Here is an 11,609-nt window from a genome sequence, read left to right on the forward strand (position 1 = left end):
GGGGACTGTCTGATGAGGACGTAGAGGCAATCATAAAAGCAACCGCAAGTGGGTTTGCTCTTTATGTCACCACGCTCCAGTCATTCTAAACAATTATTCCCATGTCTCAGCTCCCAGCTGTACACCACTGACTCAAGGCACTATCATTAAGGACGCTCAAGCGAGGGACAATTAAATAAGTCACCTAGGGGAACAGAGGTCAGGAAAGGCTCGAGAGAGATTGGGTGTTACGCAGAATTCACTAGGCAGACAATTCAGGAAAGGGTCTGGGAAGCCAGGGACAGGAAGGGAAAGGCACAGAGACACACAAGAATAGGGCCCATGTGAGGGCCTGCTCAAATAGTCCAGGACGCCCAGAGCATGCAGCATGTGCTCCCGGCGTGATAAGAGAGAAGATCGTGTGGGTGGGCCCAGTCTTCTTCTGGGAGGACTCATACATCACACTAAGAAAGGTGAACACGATCTAGGGTCAGTGGGAGACCCTCCACAAAACGGGTAGGGCCGGAGAGAGACCCAATCTGGGATGTTCACTTTCGTGATGGAGCCGAGACCAGCTAGTCCAGTGTCAAAACGGAGAATGGAAGACCGGTACGGAGACCCTTGGCACAGTGTTCTAGGGGGCAGGGAACCTGGGCAAGGAGGAGCAGTAGGAATGAGAAGGTGTACTGCTATACAGGTTGTGCACTATACCACTGAGGGGTCCCAGTCACATAAATTGGCTTCTGTCCCACCCGGGCTAGAGGTCTCCATGCAGCCCTGCCTTCTAGCACCCTTGGGGGTAAGCCATGCACAGCTGGGCTCAGAGTGCTGTGACCTGATTCTCAAGATTTTCACTCTACCACTGCCTCTCCTTGGCCAACCCAAGCACGTGGCCTCAGACACTCTTGCCCCAACCTGTTACAAAGAACCCTCTTGTGAACCATAGCAGGATTCACACTGGGAACCGTGTAGCTTTAATTCCTGTTCTTCTGAAGCTTGGAGACTGCAACAAAGCACTTGGGCACACCAGCCAACATAAAACAGATGTACCTTGACTTTTATGTACAAAGATAAGAAGTATCAGATGAACAGTCTCTTTCCCTCAGCACAAGCTCCTTCTTTGTGTGCGATGGCTGTTTGAACAATTAGGGCAGTGATGGTCTTATCAGATAACACTTTGAAACCTTCCTGACGCATGCTGCCGAACCACGTGCTACAACTTGTTGGTCTTTCTAGTAAGACTGCCATTTGAAGGGATGGGCAAAGAGTTCGACAAGGTTTTCTCCTTAAACACCCAGATGGCAGAACAAAGCAAAGTTGCTTAATACAAAGGTTTGGTCTTGAGTTTTGGTTTTTTATTTGTTTACCTTCTTAGCATTTGGGAAGAGCACAGGGATGAATCTGAAATTCATGCTTCCTTGTTTTATGAACTCAATCTGCATCTGGAACCAAACAGATAATGGGGAATTAATTTTATAAATGAGGACAAAGAGTTAATGGTAGCCATCGTTTTGCAAAATCTGCTGCAAAAGTGACAAACCCCCAAGATGTCACGTTGAGGACGACAATGTGCCTGACCCAAGTCGTAGCACTTTCAGTGACCTCATATGCATGCAAAAGCCGGACGATGGCTAAGGAAGACCAGAAAGAAGAGGTGCCGTTGACCCCTGGTGCTGGTGAAGAATGCCGACTATGCCACGGACTGCCAAAAGGACAAACAAATCTCTAGGGAGTACAGCTAGAATGTCCTTTAGAAGTGAGGATGGCATGACTTTGTCTCATGTACTTTGGACATGCTGTCAGGAGAGACCAGTCCCTAGAGAAGCAGAGGGTCTGCAAAAAAGAGGAAGGCCCCGATGAGATGGAGTGACAGCGTGGCTCCAGCAGCGGACGCCCACATAATCACCCTGAGGAGGAGAGCCCAAGGCAGAGCCTTGCTTTGTTTGGTTGTCCACAGGGCTGCCTGAGTCAGAACCTCTTCGACAGATAGCGTCCAACCACAACGACATATCCACACACACACATTATCAGTATGCTGATTTCTTTATTTGAGTAGCCAACACTGTCATTTCAAGTCCTCCACATTGCACCTCTGTGTCATTCACACACTCATGAACTCAAGGCCTATCAAAAGTCACCCTCTGCGGGAGACTTTGGGTTTTGAGATCTGGGCTCTGTCCTCGTGAGCAAAGTCTGCTCACATGGGCTCATGAGAACCAGAACAATTCTGTGTTTTCGTGATTTCAAATCAGCACCTTGAAACTGGCCAGAGTGAGAGCATACTGTGGAAACTGGGCATTGCTCTGAATGAGGACTTGTGTTATTGTTGACAGGAACATCCGTGATACCATCCCTATCCTCACAAAGCCAACCGTCAGTCTAGTGAGCAGGCGGAAAGGTAAATTACCAACCCCAGTGGGATGTGAACAGTGTGAATGGAATGCTGTGGCAGCCCAGGTGTCCAGTCTTCACTGGGGGTGCGAAGCAGAGTCACAAGGATGGGTCACATGGGTACTGGAAGAGAAGGATTTGGTCAGGCAAAACAGGCGTGGGTGAGGGAGAGGACATTGTCAGCAGAGGAAACCACATGAATAAATGTCTGCAGAGGCGAACCTCCGAAGCATAGTTGGTGATCAGCTAGCTAGTCAGCGCCGTGGCTAGAGCCTAGGATGGGGCATGGGAGAGAGAGGAGACGAGACTGAAAGGGCAGTTAAGGAAAGCTGTCTGCTAGACTTCAGATTCCCCACACCAGTTCCAATTTTCTCTGATCCTATGATGGCCCAGGGAGATTTAACAGGCAAGAACCCTATCAGACCAGAATAGTCCGTACAAGGAGCGTTAGAATCTTCCAAATCCTGTGAGCAGCACAAAGCTCTCAGTCTTCCTGGTGACAAGGAGATGAGGAATTATGCGTTCCCGACGATTTCATGGTGTGATTGATTTTTGTAACTGAGAACTCTTCATCGTGCATGGGCATAGACACAGAACAAAGGAGAAAGTAGCAGTGGTGATGACTGGCTATTGAAATCACCATAGAAACCCCTCATAGATAAACACTCACATACACTTGAGCGTGCGCAGGCGCACATACAAACAGACATAGTGATTCACACACACAACCACACACACCTACCTTCTACCGGGTGTTTTCTCAGCATTTAAACATCACACCAAAAGCACATTTTACACATGACCCAGTACTGCACAACTAACAGGACCAGCCACACCAGCACAGAATAAACAGGAAGCCATAGAATTAGTCATTCAAAAGTGAAGAACAGTATCTAGTTTCTGACTTTGGAGATACTGTTCACTGTAAAATGCAGTGTGGTCAATAGGTCGCTCGATCTGCTGAGGGGCCACCCAGCCACCATGCGTTTTTCTTCCCCGGCTCTCATACTTCAGACGTTGCCTGTCTGAAGATGCTTGCTCTGTGGTGAACTCAGGAGTCCTCCTCATCTGCCCTGTTGTGGCCACGTTGTAACTGTCTTAAGGGCTTCTGTTGCTTGGGGTTCAGGGATATGTGAGAAGTCAGCTAAGTGGGAAGGAAGGTGCCTCAACCCCAAGTTTAAGGTCCCAAGACATTGTTGCTCTAAAAATCTAAGCTGGAGATAAAGCGCTTCATGGTTGAGCACAGTCAGCCAATCTCTGATGTGCTTGCTGCTTGTTACTGCCTGGCTCTGCCACCCTCCAGGAGAGCCAGTCACATTTCCTCAGGAGCTGGCTCAGACCTGGAGCCCTTGCTACCATCCACAGTCAGTTCCTAGGATTGACAGGCTCCTAGAGATGCAGGCAGGACACTGGACGCTCTGGGGCGTACAGTCATGCATCAGGCAGCCAAGGGATGGCAGCACCCAGAGGCAGCCTTGTACTTTCAGGGAAGTGTATGTTCTGAGTGTTGCCAATTTGGGCCAAGCCTGGAATATGAGGGAGACGAACCAAATTCTCCTGACTCCTTGCCTTCCATGTTGACCTCACCCCCTTGCCTCTGCTTTGACTTTGGCTTGGTTTTCTGAGCTCAAACAGTGCAAGAGGTGACAGCGACCCTAGAGGCCCACATGGGGAAGACCCACCCACTTACCAACCTTTTCCCTACACTAGATACACATGGCAGAGCTGGCTGCCTGTCCTGCAGTTGACCTGGACTGTCTCTTGCTTTGAGCGGATGACTTAGGTCACTGAGACAGCTTCTCCTTTCTACCCCCTCTCCCCACCTCAGTCAGTGAGTCCTTATGTCCATCCTGGGTGCCTCCCCAACCCTTGTGATGTGGTGGCACTGCAAGGGAGCTTACAAGTTCCAGTGCAGTGGTTTTCAAGCCTTTATGAATCTCAAAATCCTTGGCAAACAAACAAGGCTGAGAAACAAAAACCAGCACTTGTGGTAGGGGTAGGAGGGCCACAACCAAGCTCACTCAGGCCCATATGAAGACTCCCATTAGGGCAGTGGTTCTCCACCTTCCTCATGCCTTGACCCTTTCATACAGTTCCTCATGTTGTGGTGATCCCCCCCCCCAACAACCATATTGTCGTTGCTACTTCATAACGGTAATTTTGCTACTGTTATGAATTGGGCGACCCCTGTGAAAGGGTCGTTTGAGCCCCAAAGGGGTCACGACCCACAGGTTGAGAACCATTGCATTAGCGAGTCACAGAGCCGTTTCAGAGCCACAAGTCTTATCTTGAATCCTAGTCTAGCTGGAACTGTCTCCACAGCCTCACTCTGGTTACGGAGAGGAGGAAGATGGGGATGGCATCAAGCAACCAGTACCAAAAGTGGGGGACATTTCCCGTCAGAATGTTCTAGTAAGATGCGGAGTAAATCTAAATTCCTACAATTTTTCTCCCTATTGGTTTCAGTTCATCTAAGCCCCCTACTTCAGGTGTGACGGTAGAATGTTCTATCATGCGCTAATGACAACTCCTTCCCGATTGGGCATCCGAATGCGCCAGACACTTTACAGACATATCTCATGTCTTCTCCACAGCACTGCTCTCTAAATACTTGTGACCCGTTTTACTAATAGAGATACCGAGGCACCAAAGTTGTAAGCAACTGGCCCATGGTCACTGCTATGGATTGAATTGTGCCCCCCCCCCCCAAATATGCAGTGTAAATCCTAACTTCTGCCCCTGTGGTCATAGTCCCCTTTGGAAATGGGTTGTCTTTGTGACATCAATGAGGCAGGATGAGTGTAGTGATCTCGAGCCCATCTCTTCTGAGACTGCAAAGAGATTAAACTAAAGCTAGCATGGAGAAAGAGGGGACTGGAGATGCTAAGTACATTAAAACTGTCCAGGAACGGATGCTCAGAAGAGAAGAGGACCTTCCTCCAGAGCCTGCAGAGAAAGAAAGCCTTCCCCTATCTCCTGGCTGCTAAATTCAGACATCTCGTCTCTCAGCCATATGAAGGCTTGTGAGGACCGGGCAGCCTTTCATGCTGTTGTGCGTAGAGTGGCTATGAGTTGGAACCAGCATCTTAAACAACAGCCTCCGGAATAGGAGAGAGACTGACTACACTCGGAGAAAATCGATCTCTGTTCATTAAAGCCACCAACTAGTTATAGGTCGTTTATGGGAACACTAGATAACCATCAGTTACGTAACCTGCTCATAAGAAGACTGAAGTTGAACAGCATGGATCCTTGTCCCTCTGTCCCTCTGTCCCTCTGCCTCTCTGAAAAGGCAGGGGAGGGCATATGAAGCAGATACAAGAGCCTCCCACCAGTCCCCAGCCCTGCCCCAGGCCCCTCCTAGGATTTCACATGCACTGTCAACTCCCAAACCAGCAGAGTACCACCTTCCAGAATCTTGGAGCTTAGAGACCAAGGCTTAAAGTCTCCTTGTGACTGACAGGAACACTGTGTCCCAGAGCTATGGTGATTAGCCTGAAAACCCTAAGGTAGCTAGAGGCAGGACTATAGCCCCTTGCCCTGACGGAGCCCTGGGGCCTTCACACAGCCTCCAGCACCCTGAGGAAGGCCCTTCCCTGGGGAAGGAGCCCACGCAGTTCCGAGGGGGCCCAGGTGTGGGATGCCCTGCGCACTCACCATTCGATGGATGTACTTAGTGTGTAAGCCATGTTCATTGTCATCCAGCTGCGACTCCGCGCCCTCCACATCCTGTTTGTATTTGGGGCTGATTGCTATGATTATCATCACTGTCTTCTGTTAATGAGAGGCAGAAAGGCATGTTTACGCAAGTGTAAAGTGGGCTCCATTTGGCGAAGGCGGGCTGGACCCTGGCCAGCAGGGCTGCAAGCATTCTCTGGCATGCCCAGGACGGAGCGCCAGATTCATGCTCATGCAAAGCGAACCGCACTGACCCTCAACTCCAGCAAAGGCTCCCCTCCCCTTTGCCGGGTCACCTCTTTTCCGGCCGTCCCCAGCCGCTGCCCCCACCAAACCCACGGAACAGATGGTTCAGGGAGGACCTCTCCTAAACAGCCACGCGGTTGCCCACCACTTCCCGCAGCCGTCACCAATAAACATGTCATGACAGCCCGGGTCACTCAACGAGTCGGCACCCGCGGCGAGCAGCCCCAGAGTGGGTGTCTGTCACCGCAGCCCGCCCCCTGCTCCTGGGGTGCTCACGTTAGCACCCGCAGCGGGACGGAACCTGCCACGCCAAGCAACATCGGGCTGCAGACAAAAGGAGAGGCGACCAGAACCCCCGCCCTGGTGACTCCGGCCCCTCCAAAAGCTGCAGCCGATGAGGACATGCTGGCAGCAATCAATTTCTCTCTTGTTAGAGCTCAAAGTGTCCCAGTGGCCAGTATAGATCCTGTCATTGGAAAACAAATCACGGGGCTTCGAGTGAGCCCCTCAGGGGGCTGTGCTGCATACTCCTCCCCCAACGCTCGGAGCGGCCGCCCAGGAAACTGAATTCTGACGTTCTGCCCCGCAGCCCACCTTCATGTCCTCTTTTCCTATTCTGGTCAAAACAACAACAACAACACAAGGTTTGCTCTGATTGTTATCAACCACCTGTGTCTGGTGGGACTGTTATTTCCGGCTGTGCAGTGCAGGTCTCGGAGGGCGACCCCACCCCCACCCCTGCTTCCTGCCATTCCAAGATTTCGCAGAACTTCCAACAAGGGAGTCTGTGGGAACTTGCTCTGCTTAGGACTTGGGTGGGATGCCAGGGCTTCTTTAATAAATGAACCTCACAAGCTCATGACTGTTCTCACAAGAAGGCAATCTCAGAATCTGGGAACATACTTACATCCCTAAGGTAGTGCTCCATCCATTTAATGATATCAATGCCCCGGATTCTGTCCTCGAATATATCAATCTAGAAGAGAAAGATGTGAGGGGTCATGAAAAGCTGTCTCTAGATTCCGAGCAAGAGAAAACATAAGATGAATAAACATTCACAATCTAAAAATCTGTGTTGTAAACACTAACCTCCCTGGAGTCTGTGGTTATACTCCTGTGTGGAAATGGGTTGCCTTTGTTATGCTAATGAGGCAGGCTAGGTGTAGGGTTGGAGTCAACCCTTTTGGAGATATAAGAGATTAAACAAGGAAACGGAGGAGAGGGGAGATAGATGCCAAGACATGGATGCCTGGATCTGCAAGGAACCAGGAAGCAGCTTTCTCCAGAGCCAACTGAGAGAAAGCCTTCTAGTGCCAGCACTCTGAATTTAGTCTTTTAGCCCCTGAGACCAGTGGTTCTCAACCTTCCTAATGCTGTGACCCTTTCATACAGTTCCTCATGTTGTGCTGACCCTCCAACCATAAACTTATTTTCGTTGCTATTTCATAACTGTAATTTTGCTACTGTTATGAATTGGGTGACCCCTGTGAAAGGGTTGTTCAACCCCCAAAGGGGTAGCCACCCACAGGTTGAGAACCACTGCCTTAAACTGTGAGAAAATAGCTTTCTGTTTGTTAAAGTCATACCCTTGTGGTATTTCTGTCATAACACTATTAGATAACGGAGGCCCAATTTGGTACCATGAATGGGGTGCTGCTCTGGTAGATACCTCGCGATTTTGGAAGTGGGTAATGGGTAGAGGCTGAGGGAATTTTAAGGTGCCTAGTATGAAAAGCCTAGATTGCTTTGCAGAGACTGTAGACAGAATTGAAGACGCCAAGGCCACTCTGGTGAGGGCTTGGGAGGAAGCGAGGAGAGCTCTCGAGAAGCCTCTTTCATCTTAGGAAGTACATATGGCACAAACACCAGAGTGTTGCTAGAGATGTGGACATAAAATATGCTTTGGTGAAGCCTTGAAAGGAAACGCTGAACATGTTATTGAACAATAGAGGAAGGGTGATGCTGTTTTGTGCAGTGGCAAGGAATTTGTCTTAATTATCCTCAAATGTTTAGTGGAAGGTGGAACTTGCGATGAACTTGGATATTTGGCTGAGGAGACTTCTAAGCAAGATCTTAAAGGGGCTGTGGGGTTACTCTTTGGTGCTTATAGTGAAACATAAGAGGAAAGGGGTGGATTTAAAAGTGGACTGTGCAAAATGAAACCAGAACTAAGGACATGTGTTCTTATGTTCAACAAGGATCTGACGACGTAATTTTTGGCTAAAGACATGAAGCCTGTGATTGATGGATCTAACCAACTACCACAGCAGAAGATCCATCATCTTGGACTGAAGGGGGCAGAGAAAGGGCGAAAGGAAAGAATGCTGCCTGCCTGCTGGAGGCAGCAAACAGGCCCAAGGAGGCACATCTGTTGTCTACCTTGTGCCTGTTCCATCGTTGTTCCAGGTTCCAAATTCCACAGGTTCACAGATGCAGGGGAATTTGGCCTCAGGATGGAATACAGCTAACATTTTATTCATATTGATTCGGTGATTCAGAAGTAATATGGCACTTGGACTTGATGTAAGACTTTCTGGGGTGACGTGATGGAGTGAATTTGTTTGCACATGGCAAGGCTATGAACTTGGGTTGAGTGGCAAAAGGTGGCGTGCTATGAATTCAATTATGTCCCTCCAAAATATGCATTGTAAATCCTAATCTCCATATCTGTTGTTATAATCCCTTTTAGAAATGGGCTGTCTTTGTTATGTTGATAAGACAGGACTGGTGGAGGGTATGTCTCTCTCAAGATATAAGAGAAATTAAATTAAAACAAGCAAGAGAATCTGAGAGGGGGAAGACAAGTGCAACCCACAAAGAGATCTCCAGGGAAAGCGACCAGGACCTTCCTCGGGACCCAAGAACAGGAGGAAGGCCTCTCTCTCCTCGACCTGGTGGTGCTCTGATTTGGACATGTAACTCCCTACACTGTGAGAAAATAAACTTGTTTATTCAACATCATCAACCTGTGGTATTTCTGTTACAGCAGCACAAGGTAACAAATCCTGCTACCATCAGATGGATTCCAAGTCATAGCGACTCCATATTGGGTTTTAGGCTTTTTAAATCTTTACAGGAGCAGACAGCTCCTGTGGATCGGCTGGGGGATTTGAACTGCTGACCTTGCAGTGAGCAGTCTAATGTTTACCCAACAGCACCGACAGTACTAGTACCTTTTTTTTTTTTTTGCAGTGGGAAGCACATAGGTCTCAAAAACAAAATTCAATTTTCATAGAATGTTGCCCATTTCAACATGAGTAGGCATTGAAGTATTTAGTGTCTATTATTAGACTATAGTGATACATATCAACATGTGTGCATAGCTAGACAAAGAGTAATTTTTTAAAAATCTGAATGATTCAGTGGAACATCAAGTTGACTCTAAGCTAGCAGAAAATCTATATATTCCATATAGATTTATTTATGTGTTTGGAAAGGCAACACCATTCTGGAACAATTTAATGGGTGTGTATTTTGTTGAGATGTGGTGCTTTATTTGCACTGGGTCATGATCATATCAGGTCCAGTTTCAATCTATACATTTCAAAAGGATTGTATAAAACCTGGAGCAAATCAGTTACCTCGATGGGGGAAAAGTTTATGACGAAAGTAAAAAAAGTAGAATACTTGGCACTTGAAAAAAGTGATATTTAACATCAATCTTTGAGAATATGGAGGGAAACTAGGAGGGGAGAGAAATCAGCTGTTTTCTGTTTTATAGAAGACTGAGTAAGAAACCCTTTGTGGGCTCAGGCTTGTAACGGTCAGAGGTGTGTGTGTGTGTGTAAGCACTTTTCGTTGTTAGAAGGATCTTACACTGGAATGGGAGGCTACGGGAGGGAGTAGGTTGACTCTCTGTCCTTGAATTGCAGTAATTTGATTTGGCCACATTGCTCTCAGATGAATTATATGAAATGTTCTGCTCCTGTTTAGGAAATGATAAGTGCAAGTCTCAGCCATTCAGCAAGCTTCTGTGTCCTCTGTGCTCCAGCCTTCCCTCTATTCTCCCCACATACCCTCCTACCCCGCCCCTGTGAGACTTCCATAGCCCTTGGCCAAACAGGGAATCATGCTCACACCCGGCTCCAGTCCCCTTTCTCTCCCCATTGGATGACTTCCTTCACTTCACCTCACTAACTCTACCCCTTTGGGACACCTAGTAGTACTGGAGACTGAATATATTATCATCACATTCTTTCTACTGATCTATGTACTCCATTTCTCTTGTTAGAAGAAAAAGCACGTCTCCTTTAGGTCTGTCTTGTCTCCTCGACCTAATTTTGAGCTTCACATGGAAAAATATCCTCTCTGTGTCCTCTGAGCTATCAAATACAGAAGGCACAACATGAGTTCAAAATGTGTTTCTTAACTGATAGAACATCAAAAATGGAATGGTCTTCCTTTGGGTGTAGAGGACTCCTGGTTTGGCCAATGATGCCATGAAATAATCTTGAGAAAGATTTGCAGCTCTTTATGACTACATGTGGCTACTAACCCGGCTTTCTAAGGTGCTTGTAAGGAATAAAACGTGTTAACATTGAGAAGGCACATCGAGTCTATTAACCAAGGACAGCGGTTTTACGGTTGAAATGGGAACCAATAACATTCATGATTCATATTTCCATGATGAAGAAGAAGAAGATGATGATGATGATGGGATTCAATTATATTTTTCTTTAAGTCATTTCTGATATGACATGGGAAGAAATGAAGAGACATGAATGCCAGTCATGAAGTAAATACTCCATAAATGGTCAGTCCCTGAAAGATCCTGCACCCCTGGGTTGGAGAGCCCGCCCCTGTAGCACAGTGGTGCGAGTAGCACTGACGCCTAACAGCACTTTAAACCCAGCGGGTGGCTCTGTGGGAGAAAGCCCTGGCCATCTGCTTCCACGAAGATTACAGCCACAAAAACCCGGGGGGCGTCCGACGCTGTCCTGTGGGAATGAGCCTGACAGTGCCCAACAGCAGCTGTGAGTGAGAGCCCACTGTACGTGATCGATCACCTTCCATGTGCTCCTCAGCTCTCTCCCAAAGCCAGAGCCCCGTCAGCCTCGCTTGTCCACACAACGCACCTCTTGGATTCCTGGTACCTCTCCTCCCTCCTCTCATACCTGGGGGTGGTAACGACTGCCTACTTTAACTTGTCCCAGGATATTGCACCCTTCCCAACAGATTCCCTAAAATCTTCCCACAGCTTGGCAAATGGCCCCTCTCTTTTTTTTTTTCTTTTTCTTTAACATTTTATTAGGGGCCCATACAACTGTTATCCCAATCCATACACACATCAATTGTGTAAAGCGCATTTGTACATC

General features: G+C 47.9%; 1 protein-coding gene across 3 annotated transcripts in view; it reads right to left on the bottom strand.

Annotated features, from left to right (window-relative positions):
- Positions 1–1,087: 1,087 nt before the first annotated feature.
- Positions 1,088–11,609, bottom strand: part of TRAF3IP2 (TRAF3 interacting protein 2) — a 54,537-nt gene continuing 44,015 nt past the window's right edge. The window contains exons 5-7 of one of the 3 annotated variants that reach the window (XM_045294598.1): positions 7,202–7,270; positions 6,028–6,144; positions 1,088–1,421 (exon numbers count right to left, since the gene is read on the bottom strand). In XM_045294598.1, the coding sequence (XP_045150533.1) occupies positions 1,335–1,421; positions 6,028–6,144; positions 7,202–7,270 (273 nt within the window). In that variant the 3' untranslated portion in view covers positions 1,088–1,334. The remainder of the gene's footprint in view (positions 1,422–6,027; positions 6,145–7,201; positions 7,271–11,609) is intronic. The other 2 variants (XM_045294596.1, XM_045294597.1) reach the window with 2 other exon arrangements.

The sequence above is a fragment of the Echinops telfairi genome, unplaced genomic scaffold (assembly GCF_000313985.2).
Source record: "Echinops telfairi isolate 266 unplaced genomic scaffold, ASM31398v2 ScPeMD7_3533;HRSCAF=4204_0, whole genome shotgun sequence".
In the NCBI taxonomy this organism is placed as follows: domain Eukaryota; kingdom Metazoa; phylum Chordata; class Mammalia; order Afrosoricida; family Tenrecidae; genus Echinops; species Echinops telfairi.